At 40.0% G+C, this 21960-nt stretch overlaps 1 protein-coding gene across 1 annotated transcript in view; it reads left to right on the top strand.

Annotated features, from left to right (window-relative positions):
- LOC126262257 (centrosome-associated protein CEP250-like) overlaps positions 1-21960 on the top strand; it is a 490208-nt gene that overhangs the window by 448283 nt on the left and 19965 nt on the right. The window contains exon 17 of the mRNA XM_049958743.1: positions 20241-20388. Within this exon, the coding sequence (XP_049814700.1) occupies positions 20241-20388 (148 nt within the window). The remainder of the gene's footprint in view (positions 1-20240; positions 20389-21960) is intronic.

Here is a 21960-nt window from a genome sequence, read left to right as displayed (position 1 = left end):
AGTGAGGACACTGACCAAATACCTTGGCCAAGACTGGTGTAAACAATGACAAAACCACTGCTGCTACTGGACACCTGCCTGGGAGCAAGATATGGAAAAGTGTTTATGGCTGACAGCAAAGCAAGAGCTCAGCAGGACTCTCGACCCCGGCTGGTGTCGTGCTATAAGAGCTTAAGAAAATGTGAGAGCCTCTTTGGCTAGGAAATCTTTTACATTCGTGCACATCTGTGTTTTAAAATTTTGGACAAGGCGTTCTGCCTTGCCTTTCAACTGCAGATGGAAGAGAGGGGCCATGACATGACGAATGCCATTGGTGTACAAAAGTCCATGAAGATTGTGCCATAAACTTAGCGAGGTCCATTATACTAAACCAGGACACGAGACAAGCTTTCTGTGAAAAATATCTTTGACAGAGCCTTGACAAAAGCATCTGCTGTCACAGATAGACAGTGAATGACATATGGAAAATGAGAAAAAGTATCAGTCGCCAAGTATCAGCAAGTGTTTAAAAAACGACCAGCAGTATCAATGTGGACTCTTCCCCAAGGCTGTGTAGGGGCCGGCCATGGTGGAAAAACAGTGTGTAGTGCCACCTGCTGACCACAACACTTGTGGCAGACCCTGACAAGATATTCCACCTCCTGATCGATGCCTGGCCAAAACACATTGCAACACACCAACAGTTTTGAGTGAGGGGTCCCCCAGTGACCCTGATGTAATAAGTGAAGGCACTCCAGCCACAGAACTTCTGGAACCATGATGCAGGGGGGAAACCCTTCCACTGACAGGAGAATAACACCATCCAATATGGAGAGGTGATGACCTAACACATAAAAATTCTGAAGCAGGTCCAATGCCCGGTCTGGTTGATGGCTGGGCCCCCCATGTTGTATCACGTGTACAACCTGCTGGAGCACTGAATCCACCACCACCATGCAGGCAATACAGGAACTGATGATGGGGAGCCATCCACTATGTGCCTTGGCTCTGTATCCAATTGAGAACAAAGCATTTTCTCCTGGTCAAATGAGGAGTCAGAGCTCATGGGGAGCTGGGACACAACCTGTTGTGACATAGGATGAAAGCAGATCTCATAATTGTACTGGGACAAGAATAGAGCCCAATGGTGAAAACAATGAGTGGCTTTGACTGGTAAATATGTCAATGGGCTAAACAAGGAAACCAATGGCTTATGGTTGATAATTAAATGAAACTTTGCACCACACAAGACACATTGACAATAGAAAGAGCTTCTTTTTTCACCTGAGAATACTGTTGATGAGCCAAGTTAAGTGTTCTTGATGCAAAGGCAACAGGCTGTTTCAGTGCCATCTAAATGGCAATTGACCAGAATGCCCTCACCCCATACTGGGATGTTGAAATGGCTCTGAGCACTACGGGACTTAACTGCTGAGGTCATCAGTCCCCTAGAACTTAGAACTACTTAAACCTAACTAACCTAAGGACATCACACAAGTCCATGCCCGAGGCAGGATTCGAACCTGCGACCGTAGCGGTCGCGCGGTTCCAGACTGTAGCGCCTAGAACCGCTCGGCCACCCCGGCCGGCTACTGGGATGTGTTTGTGGCCATGACCAGATGCTTGCTGGGTAGAAATGTTGCAAGAAATGGTGCAGAGTGAAGATTATTTTTGAGTCGTATAAAAGCTTGCTCACAGGCTGCAGACCAAACAAAATGACCACTTTTCTAAAGCAACAGAAGCAAGCGGTGGACAATAGTAGCTGCTCTGGGAATAAATTTGTGATGGTATGCCACTTTGCTAAGGAATGCCTGGAATTCTCATAAAATAGATAGATGGGGCAAAGCTGTACAAGTGGTAACATGTTTTGAGGGGTGCATGCCCTGCCAGGAAATTTCTTGACCCAAATAAGCAATAGAAGCCTGGCAAAAGTAAAAGTTAGTGAGATTACATTTGAGGCCTGCATCCTGTAGAACAGTAAAAAAAAAAAAAAAGAATTAGGCTATGTAGGTGATGCTCTGTGGTAGTACCTATCTTGATGTTATCATAGTTAATACAATGAATGACAATCATTGTAACGTGTTCTAAAAATGTTGAAAGATGGCAGACACATTAGTGACCCCAAGCATTAGTCATTGATACTTTGCTGAAAGGTGTCCACAAACAACTGTTTTGATGCCTCATCCAATTGAATCTGAAGGTAGGCTTCCTCCAAGTTGGTTTTCGAAAGGGATTGACCCCCATCCAACTTTGTGAGCAACTTCTCTGTGTGAGGCAGGGATAAGTATCTATGACTGCCTGAACATTAATAGTGACCCTGAAGTCACCATAGAGCCGAAGCTGACCAGCAGCTTCTCTACAATCACTAGGGATGTAGTCCATTCACTTGAAGAAATCAATGTAATTACTCTCAGAGACCCTTTCTTCAAGGTGTGCTAGTTCTGCAAGGCCTGTGTGAAAGCTTCTGTGAAGTCTGGAAGGTAGGAGATGAGATACTGGCAGAATTAAAGCTGTGAGGACAGGTTGTGAGTCAGGGGTACAAAGGAAGTAATGTTAACTGTTTCTGAGTGTTTGTCCATGTTGGCCTGGTTGCCATGTATGTACTGTAGCTACCTCCTCATCCCATAGTGCACTAGGCTCCATGCACCAGAGCTACATGCTATTGACAATGGTAGCATCAGTCTAGGTCTCTAATTGGTGGCCTGCAGTGCAGGAGACCTCAACCAACTGGGGAATATTCAAAACCTCTTCTCATGTAGGGTCCTCAAACTGAAGTATACACTGACCCACATCCTTATTTGGGGTAAACAGATGGTATTGTCTCTGACCATGGAATCTACGTAAGACTCCTGAGACTTAGTTGTCATGAACCTGTGAGCATGGCTCCCCAATCTCGATACAATTGCTGCAGCTGCTTGGAAGAATTCAACACGTGCAGTGATCACATGCGTATGCTTATGGTCATAGGAGCACAGCAAACTATACTTATTATCAAAAGAAAGTGATGGTGGTTCTTTCAGAACAGCTAATTGGCACAGTAGATGATACATATGAGGGATATCCATAATGAGGATAGAGTTTATTTATTTATTTATTTATTTATCTTACAGCTCAAAACATGTATTTAACATGCATGCGCAATGTTATAATAATTACATTCAGATTATTGATACACAATATAAATAAATTACATGCTACTAAGTAAAATATCATTGAAGTATATTTAATATAGCATTCCTGAGGTCAAATCATGTCAGCACCATACTGTATGGGCACTTCAATACAAGCCATTTTTTTAACTCGTTTTTAAAAATTCTATCAGAAAGCTGTTTCAGGTTGTTTGGCAGAGAATTATAAAATATTGCTCCCTTAATGAATGGGGTATTTGTTGTTAGATTCAATCGTCTGCTCACCATATGAAAGTCTGATTTTTGTCTTGTATTGTAATCATGGATTCCCATATTCCTGTTTGTCACTTTTTTGTCTTTTTTCACTAATAATATTGATTGAAACATATATACTGCATAGATAGTCATAATATTAAACTTAATAAACAGGTTTTTACATGAAGTTCTGGGTCTTACTTTTGCCATAGTTCTTATTACTCTTTTCTGCAATACAAATACCCTTTTTATATTGTATTGGCTACACCCACCCCACAATACAATTCCATAAGATAGATGGGGATACACCAACCCAAAATACGCTATTTTTATTGCTTCGATATCTAAATATTGAACTTATCTCCTTAGTAAATACAGACTAGATGTTATTTTACCACAGACATGATCTATTTGCTGATTCCACGAAAGTCTGTCATCTATATATATCCCCAGAAATTTACATTCTGAACAGGTATTTTCCTGAATGTCCTCATTTAGAACAGTATTTTTATTTGAACTACTTGTCTTAAAATAAATTAAATTAGTTTTGTTAATATTGACCCTCAGGTTTTCTTTTTCAAAATGTATTTGGGCTTTTTCAACAAAATTCTGTACCACTGAATTTAGGTCATCATTACTACGTGCCCAGCAAACCCCAGAGGTGTCATCAGCATACATAGTAATACGATGACTGGTGTCTAATACTTTTGGGAAATCATTCACGTAGCAAATAAACAAGAAGGGGCCCAAGATAGAGCCTTGTGGCACACCAAAATTTATGTTCCTTATCTTTGATCTTCTTTTTGCAATTACCTCTCCATTATCATACACAACTTCTGTGCATTGTTGTCTATCTTTAAGGTAAGATTCTATTAAAAGCAACAGTTTCCCACTGACACCATTATAAGCAAGTTTACTTAAAAGAGCGCCATGATGGACTCTGTCAAACGCTTTGGAAAGATCTAAAAACACTCCTGCCGTTTTGTAACCCTCATTTATTTTCTCCATCAGACAGTGTACAAACTGTACTGCTGCAGATATGGTGCTCCGACCACTTCTAAAGCCGTGTTGGAAATCTCTTATTAAGTTATTCATATTATAGTGCTGTCTCCTTGTTGACCCCCCGGAATCCCATGATATGTTGGTGAAGCTGCTTCTCATAAGCACACCAGTCTTCCACAGATTCATTGTAGGCAGGAGAACAGTGGTGGGCGAACAACTGATGACTGAGCCTGGTCAGTGTAGCCAACTACCATTCCATCATGGTTGTATGCACCTGCTTGTTGCGAAAGTAACCAGAGCAAAGCCTCCATGGCAAAGCCAAATGGCAGGAAAAACCACAGAGTCTGAAAGACATGAAAATTCGACCCATGTTGTCACCACGTGTGTTCTACCTAGGGACACAAGGAAACATAGTTGTAAAAGAGATACATGTTACTGGGTCGCAGAGTGACATCAATGAGAATACAATGAAAGTATTTCACACCTCTTGAACACATTTAACAACTGAGGGCCCGGAGGTCCATGCATGCACTTGCTAAAGCACTGTCCATGTCAGGTGTCACAGGTGTAATGCTGCATGTGCACGACAAACTTGGTAATGGTGATCAGTGACTGGGCTGCCCCTGGTGGCTGCCTCAGGTAGGTGTGGGTGTGCCATTTGAATGTCAGTGAGCCCTGTTGGCTCTGCTTATGCCCGCTGTGGGTGGTCGTAACCAACAGATTTCTACAGACAGTTCTAACTGGCTAGGTACAGATGAGATGGTGTGGAGGCAAGGGAAATGGGGATGGGGGCCCAAATAAAATGGATGTTGAAAGCACTTTGAAATCTATGATGTTATTCTCAACATGTCCAGCATGTGCGTGGTCAAACTTGCTGGTAATCACAGTAATTTACTAGATTACCTGTAGATGGTGTAAACACAATAGTAACAAGCAGTAGAAAGATAGCTTATTGTTACTATCGTGAGTAGGTCAAGTTTATAAAAACTGCTTCAATTCCATTAACTGTAGTTCCTTTGGGTAGACTATGTAGAATTTTCACTGCATTTTGTATATGTTCTACCTTTTGTGTAAAATGGTTATCTTGGGAGAACACAAAATTTATATAGACGCAAAAGTGTAACCAGATAAAATTTTTAATGAACATGATGAATGAATACTACCTTGTCATGTTATTTATAAGAGACAGCAGTTAGAATGCTTGAAGAGCACAGGTTGGCGGGCAGCAATCTACTGAGGTGGCTGCTCCTTCACAATATATGAGATGACTCACTCAGCATTCAGTACAGAAATGCTTTCCCTTTAAAAAAAATATCTGGGATTTTCAGTTTCCTATCCAATGCCTACTGGAAAACTGTTACAGTCTTTTGCACCAGAATATAAAACTCTATTCTGAACACTAGAGGGCAGTGTACAGTCTACATGGAAATTATGTTTACTTCAAGTATTGTAGTTGGTGAATTTCACAGTTTGTCTTAAATTAATTTTTATTACTAACTATAAATACCATTTGGGAGCATATAGATTGGCATGAAACTGTAAGGATCTCTAGGTCCCTGAATGAGATTCCACAATTTTCTTCAGTTATCTATTTTACACAATATTTTTACTGAATTCTTCTTGAGAGTAATTACTTTTTTTACCTTAACTCCATTGCTCAGAAGAATTCAGTGAAAGTGAAGCTATTCAGATTGTGTTAGCAATCCTGTCTGCAGTTCAATGCAAAAAGAGAGATTTCTAAGTGCAAAACTGGCTGAACTGTACTTTTTCATTAACATAAACACATGCCTTACTTTAGTATCCATCTTGATGCCTGTGAACTTCACACATGGAGCTTCATCTAGCATGTACCCTTCGATGTCTACTTTTGATACATATAAATCATTTTGATTTTTTTTGGAACAGCATAATATGAATCTTTGTCAGGTTAAGAGTTCTGCTGTTTGCATCAGTATACCGGCATAATCATCAAATTTCACAGTTTTAAAGAGTCCTCCATTGTTCCAAGTAAATCATTTACATATGCCAAGAACAGGAAAGGACCATGTACTGAACCTTGCAGACCATATTTAATATTTCTTCACACCAAATTTAGTCTTATTCCTGTTTCATCATTAGTTAATGTGACCCTTTGTTTACTGTTATTAAATTATGATTCCACATGTGCAAGGGGAATGCCTGTAATACCACACCATTTTAGTTTCTCTTGTAGAATTTGTGATCTACACACTTGAAGGGCTTGGAAAGGGGACAGAAAATACCAAAAAGTTCTATCAGAACTGAGTTTATGTAATCACATATTGCATTCTCAGTAGAGAAGCTTTAATGGAAACCAAACTAAGTTTTTATCAGAATGTTATTCTCAGAGATGTGGTTTACTACTCCACTGCAAGCTACTTTCTTAAAAATTTCTGAGTGCACAAGAAGGAGGAAGATGGGTCTGTAATAACTAGATTACTTGCTTATCTGTGCTTTTATAAAGGGGTGTTGTCTTCTCCAGATTCTCTATCACCACTTTGATCTTAGAGTCACTATTTTTGGTAATGTGCATTATTTTGTTCCATAAAATTTCAGGTTAACTGCTGGATGTCTGTACCTTGCTCCCATAATATTCTGGAGGCAGAGTCTTCTGGCCATCTTCAGGCGTATACTGGCAAGAATACACAGGAGTTCTTCATATTTTCCAATTTGCTGATTTCATTCAGTGAGGAGTTCTGCTTGTTTGGAAATTGCCTCCCTCACTTCAGCTGCATTACCCTCTACCTTTCTGATTGGTGTGGTCTCATTACTGCAATTACGGTTACAAAGAATGTCTGTATATCTAAGTGCCCTTGCCTTCTAGTACTCATCTATATGGGTTCCTGTTCTACCTTTTTTCCATTTCTTTTGTAAGTTTTCTTACATGGTCACAAAACTGACAAACAGTGATCTTTCACTTCCACCATTTGGTTGACTGAATACAAACCTGTTCCACTAGTTCCGACATTTTTTAGTTCCCTGAATTAGTCCCTTCTGTTTTCATTTCTGCTCTCAGCTCATATCCATTAAAAATTTGTTCATTACCAGCCTCAACTTGCCCCTCCATGGTTTTTAGTGTTGCAATAGCCAGCTCCACCACCCACTACAGTGGGTGGTGGAGCTGAGTTGTTAGCATTAGGAAGCAAGTAATACCCCACCTGGTTGGAATGTCAGTGGACAGTGAGTAGAGGCCTGGTAGCTGTCTGACCTACCAACATGAAAACACATTCATTTATTACTCAATAAACCATAGCAGTTGTGATAATGCTCATAGAAGTCAACATCCCCAGGACCTAAGTTGTACACAGCCTGTAGGTTTTATGCCTCTGCTCAGTTGCAGCACGTGGTTATCATCCCGTTGCCTTGGAGCCAATACCTGCCATATGGGCAGGTAGCCCTTGACATAAATATGTCTGGCTGGCTCTGATAGACCCACTTCCATGGCATCTTGCATTAGCTGTGTCAGTGATTTTACTGAGCCATGCCAAAGAAATGTGGTGCCACACTGCTGTTTTCAGCTTGTTGTATGGGTTTTCACTCCCTAACATTGTACTCCGAGTTGTTCCCAACACTTTGTGATGGCTCGCCTACTTTAATTCTCCACTTGTTGTCCTCAGTGTCAACAGACTGGCTGAAAAAATAGGGATGGAAGTGCAACTACTGTCTACTGTAAATGATGTAGCCGACAGATGCACAGTTGCATTTCACTGTGTTACTTTCACTGTTCACAACCCCCCAATAATACACAGTTATACAGGGTGTTACAAAAAGGTACAGCCAAACTTTCAGGAAACATTCCTCACTCACAAAGAAAGAAAATATGTTATGTGGACCTGTGTCCGGAAACGCTTACTTTCCATGTTAGAGCTCATTTTATTACTTCTCTTCAAATCACATTAATCATGGAATGGAAACACACAGCAACAGAACATACCAGCGTGACTTCAAACACTTTGTTACAGGAAATGTTCAAAATGTCCTCTGTTAGCAAGGATACCAACAATAAAGAGTGTAGCTTATGTGTGAACTACAACAGTTATTTATCTATGCAGAAAAAAATGACTTACAAGTAATCAGTGAACATCACATCAGAAACAAACAGAAATGAAAGTCAAGCGGGTTGAGGTCAGGAGAGCGTGGAGGCCATGGAATTGGTCCGCCTCTATCAGTCCATCGGTCACCGAATCTGTTGTTGAGAAACGTACGAACACTTCGACTGAAATGTGCAGGAGCTCCATTGTACATGAACCACATGTTGTGTCGTACTTGTAAAGGCACATGTTCTAGCAGCACAGGTAGAGTATCCCGTATGAAATCATGATAACGTGCTCCATTGAGTGTAGGTGGAAGAACATGGGGCCCAATCAAGACATCACCAACAATGCCTGCCCAAACGTTCACAGAAAATCTGTGTTGATGACGTGATTGCACAATTGCGTGCGGATTCTCATCAGCCCACACATGTTGATTGTGAAAATTTACAATTTGATCACATTGGAATAAAACTAAAATGAGCTCTAACATGGAAATCAAGCGTTTCCGGACACATGTCCACATAACATCTTTTCTTTATTTGTGTGTGAGGAATGTTTCCTGAAAGTTTGGCCGTACCTTTTTGTAACACCCTGTATATGGCCAGTGCACTATTGTTTAACTTTTGTTAAACCTCCTTAATAGGTTGCAGGCAAACATCCACATACTACTACAATAGTTTGCTGTTGAACATCTATGAGCAGTAAAAACCTAACCACAAAGTTCACAGTTCTTGAAGAATAGAAAGGTACATATGGAGCAGACACTATCATTGTTTTAACACAGGGCCTAATTGTGTAACACTTATTTCACAGTTAGGTTGGAGCATTGTTGTTATTCTAACCGACACAGGTTTCTCATCTGAAACTTGGCCATGGAATGACTGTCTCAGGACCAAAAATTGGGCCCTCATATATCCTCACAATAATAGGTGCTGAAACTACACATTGTTCAAAGTTAAGTTTACAGACATTACATTTAAAACTTAACTCATTAAATTAAATGAATATATCGAAAAATTCTTTCTTTTTAACAGTTTCTACTACAACAAGGTTTAGGCCGAATTATTTGATTGAATCATGAAATTAACAAATATAATTATGCAAACAATACTTTTGATAAAACTGAAAAGTACTTGGAAATTAATTGAGGACTGGCTTTGTTAACATGTTTTCGAATAGAGCCAAATAAATACTTAAAGAATGCTAGTGTTTCATCTTCCAAATGTTTATAATTAGTACAGAATTTATATTTGTTTATAAGTCAATGGTAGAATTTAAGTTACAAAACAATTACTGATTTCACCCTATAACAAAAGATTTCTCTCTCTCTCTCTATTCGTTTAGTCGGTTCCAACTACATAAATTAGAAAATCTATTACATACATAAAACTAAGCACAAAATTAGATCTGGTGTTATACTCTTTAAAACTGAGGACCAACCTTTCTCTTTTATGAAAATGCAGATTATAATCACGTATGTTAATGGTAATTAGTCAGAAGTGAACAAATGAATTTTAAGGAGGCAGATGGCAAGACAAGAGGGGAAGTAAAAATATCCCAGCCTGCATCATCACAACTTGCATAGCTACAAATTTCCAGCTCTAACAAACACTGCCCACAGCAGCAAGGCCACATGCCTAAAATAAAATAATAATAAGAAAAAAGCTATGCCAGTTGTGTTTTTTGAAACTCTGACACATTTTTCTGCATCGGAACATAATTTGTTCTGTTTGTTTCTGATGTGATGTTCACTGATTACTTGTAAGTCATTTTTTTCTGCATAGATAAATAACTGTTGTAGTTCACACATAAGCTACACTCTTTATTCTTGGTTTGTATGGTTCAAAATTTTAAAGTTCTGTTCTGTAATTTTAATTTGAAAACTGCATCTTGTCATGCTGGTCAACAGTTGTAAGTTTTCCTCATTTTTTTGAAATGTTACAGCTCATTTAAGTTAAAGGCAATCAGATTTTTTGACAGGCAACAACTTACAAATACATCGTGCACAGCAAAGAATGAAACCATGTGCATACTGCTTGTAATATGTCTTTAACTTCCCCACAAAATTAATAAGCAAGATCATACCTGATGCCAACTGGAAAACTGTTACAGTCCTCTGCACCAGGATATAAAACTCTACTCTGAACTCTAGGTAGCAGTGTACAGTCTACATGGAAATTATTTTTACTTCAAGTTCATCCTAAACTCACTCTTACTGCTAACTATAAAAACCATTAGAGAATATATAGATTGGCATGAAACTGGATCCTCTGCAATAAGAAACAATGTCTGTTGAGTTAGTTTCTTAGACATGCCTAGATAGGCTTGTGCTTTAGCACACCACTTGCATGATTTGGGGAGATCACCAGTCCAGATTGATTCCCCCTGGCAAGTTAACAACAAGAGCCACCTCGGATGTGGCTCTTATGCAGTTTCCAAAATCTGACTAGGTGAACACTGTGCTGGTATGCACATTCAACCTCAGTTACTTGCTCCACAAACATTTCAAAAATATTCTCACACTTTCACGTGGATAAAACTAAACACAGACTGGGGAGGAAGGTGTGGAGGCAGGAAGGGTATCAGGTCACCCTCTATCATTAGCATTGCCAAATCCAGATTGATGTGCCAAAAATATAAAGATACAGGATAAGGCCAGGAAAAAGTTTATTAATCTTCAAACAACAGAATAAACCTAACTATGCCATGCTCATTCATGCTGATGTAATTCACAAATCCAAATCTACAGGGTAATTATAAATGAATATCGGGGTTTTAACACTTTATAATATTTATTATATTAAACTTACAGTTATAAATGATATGTCAAATGAAAGAGCAACTCAAATAGTTTTACCAAGAACCTTATAAATGTTCAATGTGAGCACCATTTGTCACATGGCACATGTCAAGTCTGTAGCTGAGTTCTTCCCAAACGTTGATAAGTGTGTCTTCAGTAACTGTAGCAAAAGCTGCTTCAATCCAGTTCCTTAATTCAGGGTGGTCTGGTGGTAGTGGAGGCACATACACACGATCCTTGATGAAGCCCCAAAGGAAAAAATCGCATGGCATTAGGTCGGGTGAAGGCGGAGGCCATGCAAAGCAAGCCCTGTCATTGGGCCCCTTGCGGCCTATCCAGCGCTTGGGTACAGTGAAGTTCAACCAATCTAGCGGATTGTGGTGGAAACATTGCACGCTGCGCATGTGCACTGGTGCCAAACACAACTGTTTGAGTTGCTCTTTCATTTGACATATCATTTATAACTGTAAGTTTAATGTAATAAATATTATAAAGCATTAAAACCCTGATATTCAGTTATAAACACCCTGTATTTATTCCAGAGAAGCCACCATTTGTTAGTGCTAGCCATATATAAATCTTATTAGAAATGTGGTAAAGTCACCCATAAATTGTTCCACATGTCAGTGACCATTCTAACCAAGGATTTTCCAATTTATATTATGTAATTAACCTTCAATACAAAGTAATATACCTCTTGATATAACTGCTTAATTACTTCCCACCTCAAATTCCATGTGTCCACTTCCCACAACTCTGTGTCCACTTCCCATGACACTGTGTCCAGATGTTAACTCAGACAATCTCATCTCATCCCACTGCAAAACCACTATTCTCTTTACTACAAGCACTGTCAGGGTGTCGTGACAATGCTCCAGCCACCGGAAAATTCAAGTAACAACAACAAAAAATACGGTAAGGTAAGGCTTACTTCTTTGCACTTGCCAACAAAAGAGTTCAAGTGTCAAAGACATGCAATCTCCTATTGGAAATAATCACATTCAGAACATGTTATTTGACAATGTCTTGATGCTTTTCTATAGCATAACAGTATCGATGAAAATATGAAGAATCTCCTTCCAAACTAAATATTAATGTGTATTAATGAAAGCCTGGTACCATATGTCTTTGGCAATAATTGTAGCTGCCATCTGACTTATTTGGAGATGTTCTTCATCCCCTGAGGAAGATTTCTGTTGGCACCAGAAAGCAGTTTTGTAGCCTGTAGTTTTGAAGAATATGACTTGAACTATTTAGAATTATGGATGTCAATACATCATATCTATACTTTATAAGACACTAGAGAGAGCATTTATATCTGGATGAACACATCTTAAGTCTTGTACATCAGTTTGTACAAGACAGTTAGTAATCATCAACATCAAAAGGAAAAACATATCAACATGGCTGACATGGACAGTTAGTCAAGTCTCCTCTCTGTAGTTAACCATAAAATTAACATTATAAGGAAAAGATAGATTGCACTTACTATAAAGATGACATGTTAAGTTGCAGACTGGCACAATGAAAAGACACTTATGCATTAGCTTCTGGCCAAAGCCTTCATCAGAAAAGGAAGCTCACACACATTCATTCAAACAAGCAAGCACATCTCATGCACTTACGATTGCCATCCCTGGCAGCTTGGATGGGAATACAACTGTCATGTGTACTTTACTCTTGACCATAGCTTGGCGGTGGCTGTTGAGCCTGGAGGATAGCTGATTGGTAGTCATATCAATATAAAAAGAGGTGCAATGATTGCAGCAGAAATGGTACTTCACATGGCTGCATTCACAGGTGGCCTAGTCTCTAATGGGGTAGGATAACCCTGTGACAAGATTAGAATAGGAAGTGCTGGGTGGATGGACTGGGCAGTTCATGCTTCTTGGCCTTACACAGGTATGTGATCCCAAGGCCAAGGGGTTGGGATTGGGAGTGGCATAGGGATGGACTAGGATGTTGAGGTTGGGTGGGCAACGAAACACCACTTCAGCAGGGTTGGGAAGGATCTTGGGTAGGATGTCTCTCATTTCAGGGCATGATGAAGGGTAATCAAATTCCTGGCAAAGAATGACATTCAGCTGTTCCAGTGTGCAGGGTGTTTACAACCCGGGACAACCGGGAGATCCGGGAAAAACCCGGGAATTTTTCCATCCGGGAGAAAACCAGGAAAAACCCAGGAATCGTTTAGAATTCCGGGAATTTTTCATTGTTTTAGTTTTCAGTTAAATTTTTGTGATTTTGACTGGTAAGAACCAATACTCTAACAAAGGATATTATTGTATCCTGCTACTGCAGAATGATACTGCAGCAACCAAACATGAACGGGAGAGGGGGGGGGGGGGGGGGGGAGAAAAAAAAAAAACTTAAGTTGCAAACGAAATGCGCCATATACAACAACAAAACAGTGCTCATACAAGCTTCTGCCAACAGTAAAGTGTGTCAAAGGCTTTAGGAACACTATGCAACGCTTTATAACAACAAATTGCCTCCGATGAGCGTGAAGTGACAACTGTTGAAATCAGATTCGTTTGAGCAGTTGCGGTTGGGCTCTTGCGCATGTGCAGTTGAGTCACGTATGAGTAGTACCTTCTCCCGCTTCTGGTTACGGAAGTGTGACTGGGTGCCACTACTTAATATTGCCCCGGTTCGGAAATATCGTAGATCTGGGGCTGATGCACAGAGCAGTCCGAGTTGTGGTGGGAAGGTGGGTCGTCTCCACGTGACCTGTGTTTACGTTAAGTGATTTTGTTGTTTCCTCTTCTTTTATTGCTCTCACGTTAAATGATAACAAAACGGATTTTTGTGGCTGGGAGCTATCAAATGAATTAAAATACGTTCGCATAATTACGGTAGGCTAAAATATGTTAATAGTTTCAGATTTTATTTCCCCCTTTGACAGTCAAGCATTAATCGCCTTACAGAACAATGAAGTTATTTTTGCTGGTTTGCTAAAGAGATTCGGCTTTTATTAATCCTTTCTATGGAGGCAGTCAATTCATTTGGAACAAAGTGTTTAATCTCACACTATTGCCTGGTTTCAACTGTTCGCTGCATTTCAATTGCACATATGGCATTATGCTATAATAAAGAACCAAACATGAGTACTGGTACTCCAAGAAAATTTACATACGGATGTGCATTTTAAGCCGAATTATGCACTTTAGTATGGTTCGCGAAATCCCTACGCTTTTGAAGTATCCTTTGATGTCTTGTTTCTTTTATGACATAATGTAAGATCTTTTAATGTTTTACACGTACGAACATACGGGCTTCCTCCGTCATCGCAGCTGCGCAAGCACGGTGTCGCCAGTTATCTGGTGCTTTCTTGCAACTGCTGAAATGAACCTATTTCTAACAGGTTGCGGGAAAATATTGCGAATGGTGGTTTGAAAGCATTACATTCAAAGCAGATTTCCTTTTACACAAGATGAATTATGTGCGAGAATGTACGATGAATTTCGTAAATCACAAAGCGTGTGACTCCCATTTAAAAATCAACTCTTTGAGGATGACCATTTAGAAGTATTTTGAGCCCAGAAGATGAGATATTTGCGTCGTTATTAAAAATTTTACTGGCACATTTGAGTGCGGTACCTTAAAGTGCAAAACACGCAAAAAAGATCAACATTATATGTGGAAACTTAGCTTCTCTTCCAACTTATTAATCTTCATGACCAATATTATATGTGAATGCTATGTATATTTATTTAAGCCATTAACTTTTCTTACTTGTGTATTTGCGCTACTTAAGAGTGATCTTGCTATTGACTGACTACATCACGTGTCCTATTGCTGTCATCAGGGATTGACAAGGAGGAACACTATGAGTAAGATAGGGGTTGGATAGTGGTGCCCAAGGGTGGCAGAAGGATATCAGCAGGTTGGGTAACTTATGGAGGTGGTGCCCAGAATGCTCTGGAGAGCAAGGGATTCAATTTCAGAGATGTGGTGTGTTAGCAGGGATTGCACAGTAACAGTATGGTCCATAAACAGGTTGGCATGGGAAGGTGCTATGCAAGTGCTCTTGGCTGTGCTGTGGATTTGTTTCTATACCTTCCCTTCAGAGGAGAAATAGTTGTAAGTTAGGATAGAGCTAGTAAGGTGTATAAGGAATGAGGTAGTGGATTTGGAGTGTGAAGGATCTGGGAAAGGTAGTGTTAAGTAGCAGTAAAACTATGGACATGAGGGATGTTGGTGAATAGGGAGGTGGTGTCAACAGTGACACAATTGGTTGATTGGTTGAATGTGTTGGTCAATGAGGGCCAAAATTCTTTCAGTGGATGCACAATAACCAGCCTCAATGGTGTGCCCAAGTTTGTTGGGTTTGTGGATTTTGGAAGCATATAGAGTGTGGGTGTGCAGGGTGTCATAGGGCCGAGGAGGGAAATGGATCAAAGGGAGAGGTTTTGGGAAGGACCTAAGTCTTTAAGCAGGGATTGGAGGTTGTGTCAGACTTCTGGGACAGGTTCACTTTGGCAGAGTTTATAGGTGGGGGAGTCAGATGATTGGCAGAGGTCTTCCACTAGGCAGTCACTGCGATTCATTACAACAGTGGTGGAACATTTGTCTGCAGTGAGGATGATTAGGTCAGGATTTGTTTTGAGGCTGTGTTTGGCTGTCCCTTCTTCTGCTGAAAGGTTGGTGTTCTGAGGAAGGTACCTGGGCAAGGATGGTGAGGTAAAGTGGGAGGTCAGGGATTCCTGCTAGGTGACCAGGGGGAGAGGATCACAGTTGGATGTTGCTATGAACTGAGAGAGGCAGGGTTCAGCATTAGGTTGGGTTGGCTTTGGTTGGTAGGATTAGTGGAAAAGAAGTGTTCACACTGCAGTGTTTGGAAGAAGGAGAGGAGGTCATTGACAAGTTCAATATGGTTAAATTTTGGTTTAGGCCTAAAGGTGAGGTCTTTGGATGGACAAATTTCTGTGGAGCTGAGGCTTTTGGTGAAAGTTTAACAACAGTGTTAGAGAATGTTTCAGCTCTGGATTTGGAGAAATGTTTATAGGGAGTTTTGGGGGATGTAGCAAGCTGAAAAGGTCAGCTAGGCAGGGTCTGAGTGGTATGAGGGATTGACAAGGAGGAACACTATGAGGAAGATAAGGGTTGGATAGTGGTGCCCAAGGGTGGCAGAAGGATATCAGCAGGTTGGGTAACTTATGGAGTTGGTGCCCAGAATGCTCTGGAGAGCAAGGGATTCAATTTCAGAGATGTGGTGTGTTAGCAGGGATTGCACAGTAACAATATCTTGTGAAGGGAACAGAGCTGGTTCTGGGATACCTGTCCATGGTGGTGTGTTTCTGAAGTACCTGGTTTGTGAGTGTCAGGGACTGGCAGAGTCTGGAAAGGTGAAGGTCATTCTGAAAAGGAGGATGGGATCTAGAGACAGGGTTTCTTGTGGTTAGGCCATTGGGGAGGAGGATTCCATAGTTTATGCAGCATTTAAGAAAAAGGATGTTGGGCAGTGTTTCAGCCAGGGAAAGGGATACTCTCCTGAACTGGTGCAGAAAGATGAAGCAGGGGTTCATTGTGGCAGGGATGGCATAGGGGAAATGGGAATGACATAGAAATGGGAAAATGAAAGTGTTAGATGGTTGTGTGGATAGCTGGATAAGATAAAAGATGCTTAAAAATACATAATGACACACAGAAACATGAACAAATATGTAAAAATACACACAAATGGGTGAAACCACTTAAAAATACACACAAATATGTTAAAAATGTCCAGAAATGTGGGAGAAAAATGCATGAATGAGATATAGGAGCATGCATGTGTTGGTATAAGGGAAGAGAGGGGCAGGGAGATCAGTTAGATCCAGGATCACAAGTTCATGTGCCATGGATAGGTGTGGAAAATAATACATGAGGTTGAGGGAGAATGTGGGATCAATAGGAATAAATATAATTATCACTTGGAAGAATTTGGGACATCAGATGTTGCATCAACAAATTACGCCGTCATGTAGCCATTTGTTGTAGACAGACAAGACCAATGATAATACAGTGTGGCACAGAAGTTTATGTGGTTTGGAAGACTGAGAATAAATACAGGAAATAAGAGAAAGAATGGACACTGTGAAGAGTAACGCTATAGAGGAGAGTAACAAAGGAAAACATCAAAGTGTTGTGGGATGAAAGAAAAGCTTTTAGCCCAGAATCTAACAACAGAATCTCCAGGTTGGAACATCAACAATATAAGGAAAAGATAGATTGCTACTTACCATAAAGATGACATGTTAATTTGCAAAGAGGCAGAATGAAAAGACATTTGCACATTGGCTTTTGGCTAAAGTCTTCATCAGGAAAGGGAGTGTGCGAGTGTGCATCCTCACACACACACACACACAAACACACACACATACACACACACACACACACACACACACACACCACACACACACACACACACACACACACACACGTTTGCAGAAGCAAGCACACCTCACACACACATGACTGACATGTGTGGCAGCTTGGACTGGTATGCACCTGCCACACAGAACAGAAGCAGTAGTCTGGAGGGGATGGGGAAGGGGAAGGGGCAGGGGAAGGGATAGCATGGTATTACTTTCCTTAGTGTCCATTCATTCCCTTCTTTCCTGGGTTTATTCATTGCTTTCCAAGCCACATACACTTCCGAGCCACTCTGTATCAATGATCTTGTCTGTCCACAACACGCACCTACATAATCATGCAGATTGTTGATGCAGCACCTGATGCCCCAAATTCTTCCCACTGATAATTTTATTTATTCCCATTGATCCCATATCCTCTCTCATCCTCACAAAGTTCAGGATTTTATTTTTCCACACCTACCCATGCCATATGAACTTTTAATCCTGGACATAACCAATTCCCTTCCCCCCTCTTTTCCCATATCCCAATACAAGCATGTTCCTGTAACTCATCTATTCCTTTTCCCCCATGTTTCTGTACATTTTTAACATATTTTTGTATGGTTTCACACATTTGTGCATATTTTTACATTTGTGCATTTTTATGTGTGTTATTACATATTTGTTATGTGACTTGTCTCTTATCCAGCTCCCCTTACAACCATCTAACACCATGATCTTCCCATTTCCACTTCATTCCCATTTCTCCTACATCATACCTGCCTCAGTTGACCACTGCTCCATCTTTCTGCACCAATTCAGAAAAGTATTCCTTTCCCTGGCTAAAACCCAGTCCTACACCCTGTTTCTTAAATGCTGCCTAAACCATGGAATCCACCCCATCAGCCTAACCATAAAATTGCTTTTCTCTGGATCCCATCACTTCTTTCAAAATGACCTTCAACTTTTAAGATTCCACCAGTCTCTGGCCCTCACAAACCTGGTACTGCAGAAACACATCTCCATGACACAGGCATCCCAGTACCACCTCTGCTCTCTCCACAAGATACTGCTGCTGTGCAATCCCTGCTAATATATCACATCTCCGAAATCAAATCCCTTACTCTCCAGCACCTGGAAGAGCATTCCAGACACTGCCTTCATAAGTTACCCAACCTGCAGATATCCTACTGCCATCTTGGGGCACTGCTATCCAGCTTTCCTCCTTGTCAACTTCTCATAGCGCTCAGGCCCTGCCTAGCTGACCTTTTCAGCTTGCCACATCCTTCAAAACTCCCTCCCAATACTCCACCAAATCCAGAGTTTAATCATTCCCCTAACACTGTTGTTAAACTTTCCACCAAAAGCCTCAGCTCCAGAGAAGTTTCAGTCCTATCCAAAGGCCTCATCTTTAGCCGTATGCCACACAGGGTAGCCGAGTGATATAAGGTGCCTTGTCATGGTTCGCGCAACTCCCCCCAACAGAGGTTCGAATCCTCCCTCCGGCATGAGTGTGTGTGTGCCCTTAGTGTAACTTAGTTTAAGTTACATTAAGTAGTGTGTAAGCTTAGGGACCGATGAACTCAGCAGTTTGGTCCCATAGGAACTTACCACAAATTTCAAAAAAAAAATTTAGCTGTGCACCAAAATTTATAAGTGGTACACCACCGTCTTCCCCACTCAGATATTGGGTATGCTCTTTTCTCACATTATTACAGATGACATCCTGTAACCCTTTGTCTTGACCTGGAAGTGTTGAAAACGGTGATTCTGAATTTTGTTATTGGAGGTGTCTTTCTCCAATATCTTTGCTTACTCTATCTACAGTGCAAGCATTACTTATAGAACATTATGCACATTAGTATGAAAATGGAAAATCCTGTTTAAACAATCATACGAGGAAAGACAACTACTTAGTGCAGATCATAGTTTATCAGACTGACACATCAATAGTGACAGCTTGTCAGGTTGCCATGATCATTTTTTATTTTTATTTATTTATGTTTGCTTTTGCTACACCAATATTGTGTTTTAATGTGATTTTAGCTTTATAGATTGAAAGGAGCTACAAATGAATCACTGATAAAAAATCTGCTCATTGAGTGGCAGCAGAACAAACACATAAAAGAGGGTTCTAATTAGGCAAGCTTTTGGAGCCAGCGGCTCTTTCTTCAGTCAGAAGGGTTGAAAGGGAAGGAACAGGGGCAATAGAAAGGGACTAGAGAGGTCTAGGAAAAAGGTTAAATTTTGGGAAAGTCACCCAGAATCACATGTCAGGGGAGACTTACTGCACAGGATGAGAACGAAAGACTGATTGTTGGGGACAGTCCCCAGCAGTCAGTCTTTCCTTCTCATCCCATGCAGTAAGTCTTTCCTGACCCACATTTCTGGGTGACTTTTCTGCAGAAGGAGCCACTGGCTCCAAAAGCTTGCCTAATTACAACTTTCTTTAATGCGTGTGTTCTGCTGCCACTTAATGAGTAGATTTTTTATCTATTCAATTAAATTATTTGGTCAAAAATTGATTGTTCTCATTGTTAAATGAGTCACTGAGTTAGAAAACTTCTGAAATGTAACCTGTAACTGCATTTTTGACTACGTAATAACTCATATACTGAAAAATAAATGTTGTCCTCACAATTCTGTGGCAGTTACTGTAATATCGGGCACTGTTTTCACATAACAGGCAAGAAGCTCTTGAAGCAGCACTCAGTGAAAAGGATGCACATTTAGCCTTACTGGAAGTGTCAGGCATCAGAACAGCAAGACAAGCAGAAGAGGCAGAGCAATTACGTGCTGATCGAAAAAGGCTTATGGAAAAACTCCGAGAAGAGGTAAGTCAAAGTCATTTCTGTATCACTAGCTACATGATATAGTAGTATTATGAAATGAATTTAATGCACTGAAATGACATGAATGGATAAATGTGGATAAAATCAATGAAGATTCCATAACATGAAATGATCAGTGCAAACCCTGCTGAACTGGCATTGTAATGAATATGTCTTGAACACCAAAAATGTTTGTGAGGCTGGGAACTGATCCCAGATTTCTTGCTTTTTGCATGCAGTTGCCTTTATCACTAGGCTATCTGTGGATGTCTTCAGGCCTAACTTAAACTTTCAGCCATAACTTAAACTTTCATTGTCATTGATGTTTTCACCTGTGATTACTGAATACTATTACCAGAAGCTCTTGTGGAAGTCTATGGCTTACTCTATCATAAGGGATATATATACAGTGTGAATCACCTAAAACTTGCACTGCAAATATTGTGGAAATGGGAAGTGCTACTGATGTGTGGTTTCCGCAGGAGAAGAATTTGACAGAGCACTGAAAGACCTAAAATGAAACAAGGCCCGTAGAGTAGACAACATCCTGTCAGCATTGTTAATATTCTTGGGAGAGCCAGCCATGACAGCACTATTCCACCTGATGTGCAATACCTGTGGGGCAGGCAAAATACCACCAGACTTCAAACAGAATGCTGTAATTCCAGTTTAAAAGAAGGCATGTGCTGAAACATGTGTCTGTTATCAAACCTTCAGTTTTAATAACTCATGGCCACAAAATACTGACATGAATTATTTATAGAAGAATGAAAACTGTGGGAAGCTGATCTCAGAGAAGATCAGTTTGGGTTACGGGAATAAAGTAAGAACATGCAAGGAAGTACTGACACTTTGACTTATCATCAAAGACAGACTGAAGAAAGGCAAACCCATGACTATAGCTTTTGTAGATTTAAAGAATGCTTTTGATATTGTTTACTGGAATATGCACTTTAAAATTGTGTAGACAACTGGGATAAAATAAGGGAGCGAATGCTTATTTACAGCATGTACAAAACCAGACTGCAGTTATAAGAGTTGAAGGACATGCAAGGGAAGCAGTGGTCAAGAAGGGCATGAGACAAGGTTGTTGCCTATCCCCAATGTCACTCGATCTGTACAATGAGCAAGCAGTAAGAGAAATTGAGAATGATAAAATATATTCTGTTTCACTTATGTTTTTAAGAACAGTTGATTGCTTATAACATTAGAACCTACTGGCATGAATTTAAGTGAATGGTTAAAATAGCAAAAGAAATAAAAGTACACATTTTTATGATAATAGCACATATAAATAAATAAATTTACATTTTTCAAATTAAAATATAAAATTTCTCCTGAGAGTACATATCTTTATCCTAATGATATTGACAAATCTATGTTTTATCATTATAATCTGAATTAAAATTCAAAATGCTGTGTTCATGACATAAGTATCACATTTTCTCTTTTACAACTGTGGTTTTAGCTAAGTGGTTTTTTCTACTCTTATGTTAAAAGGTGCCTTATAACTCTATGAATTCATTTATTTTATAAAAAGCTCGTTCTATGAGGAATTTTTTTTAAATTTCCTTT

The sequence above is a fragment of the Schistocerca nitens genome, chromosome 6 (genome assembly GCF_023898315.1).
Source record: "Schistocerca nitens isolate TAMUIC-IGC-003100 chromosome 6, iqSchNite1.1, whole genome shotgun sequence".
In the NCBI taxonomy this organism is placed as follows: domain Eukaryota; kingdom Metazoa; phylum Arthropoda; class Insecta; order Orthoptera; family Acrididae; genus Schistocerca; species Schistocerca nitens.
Note: the sequence above shows the minus strand (reverse complement) of the source record. Positions and strands in the feature narration are given on the sequence as shown.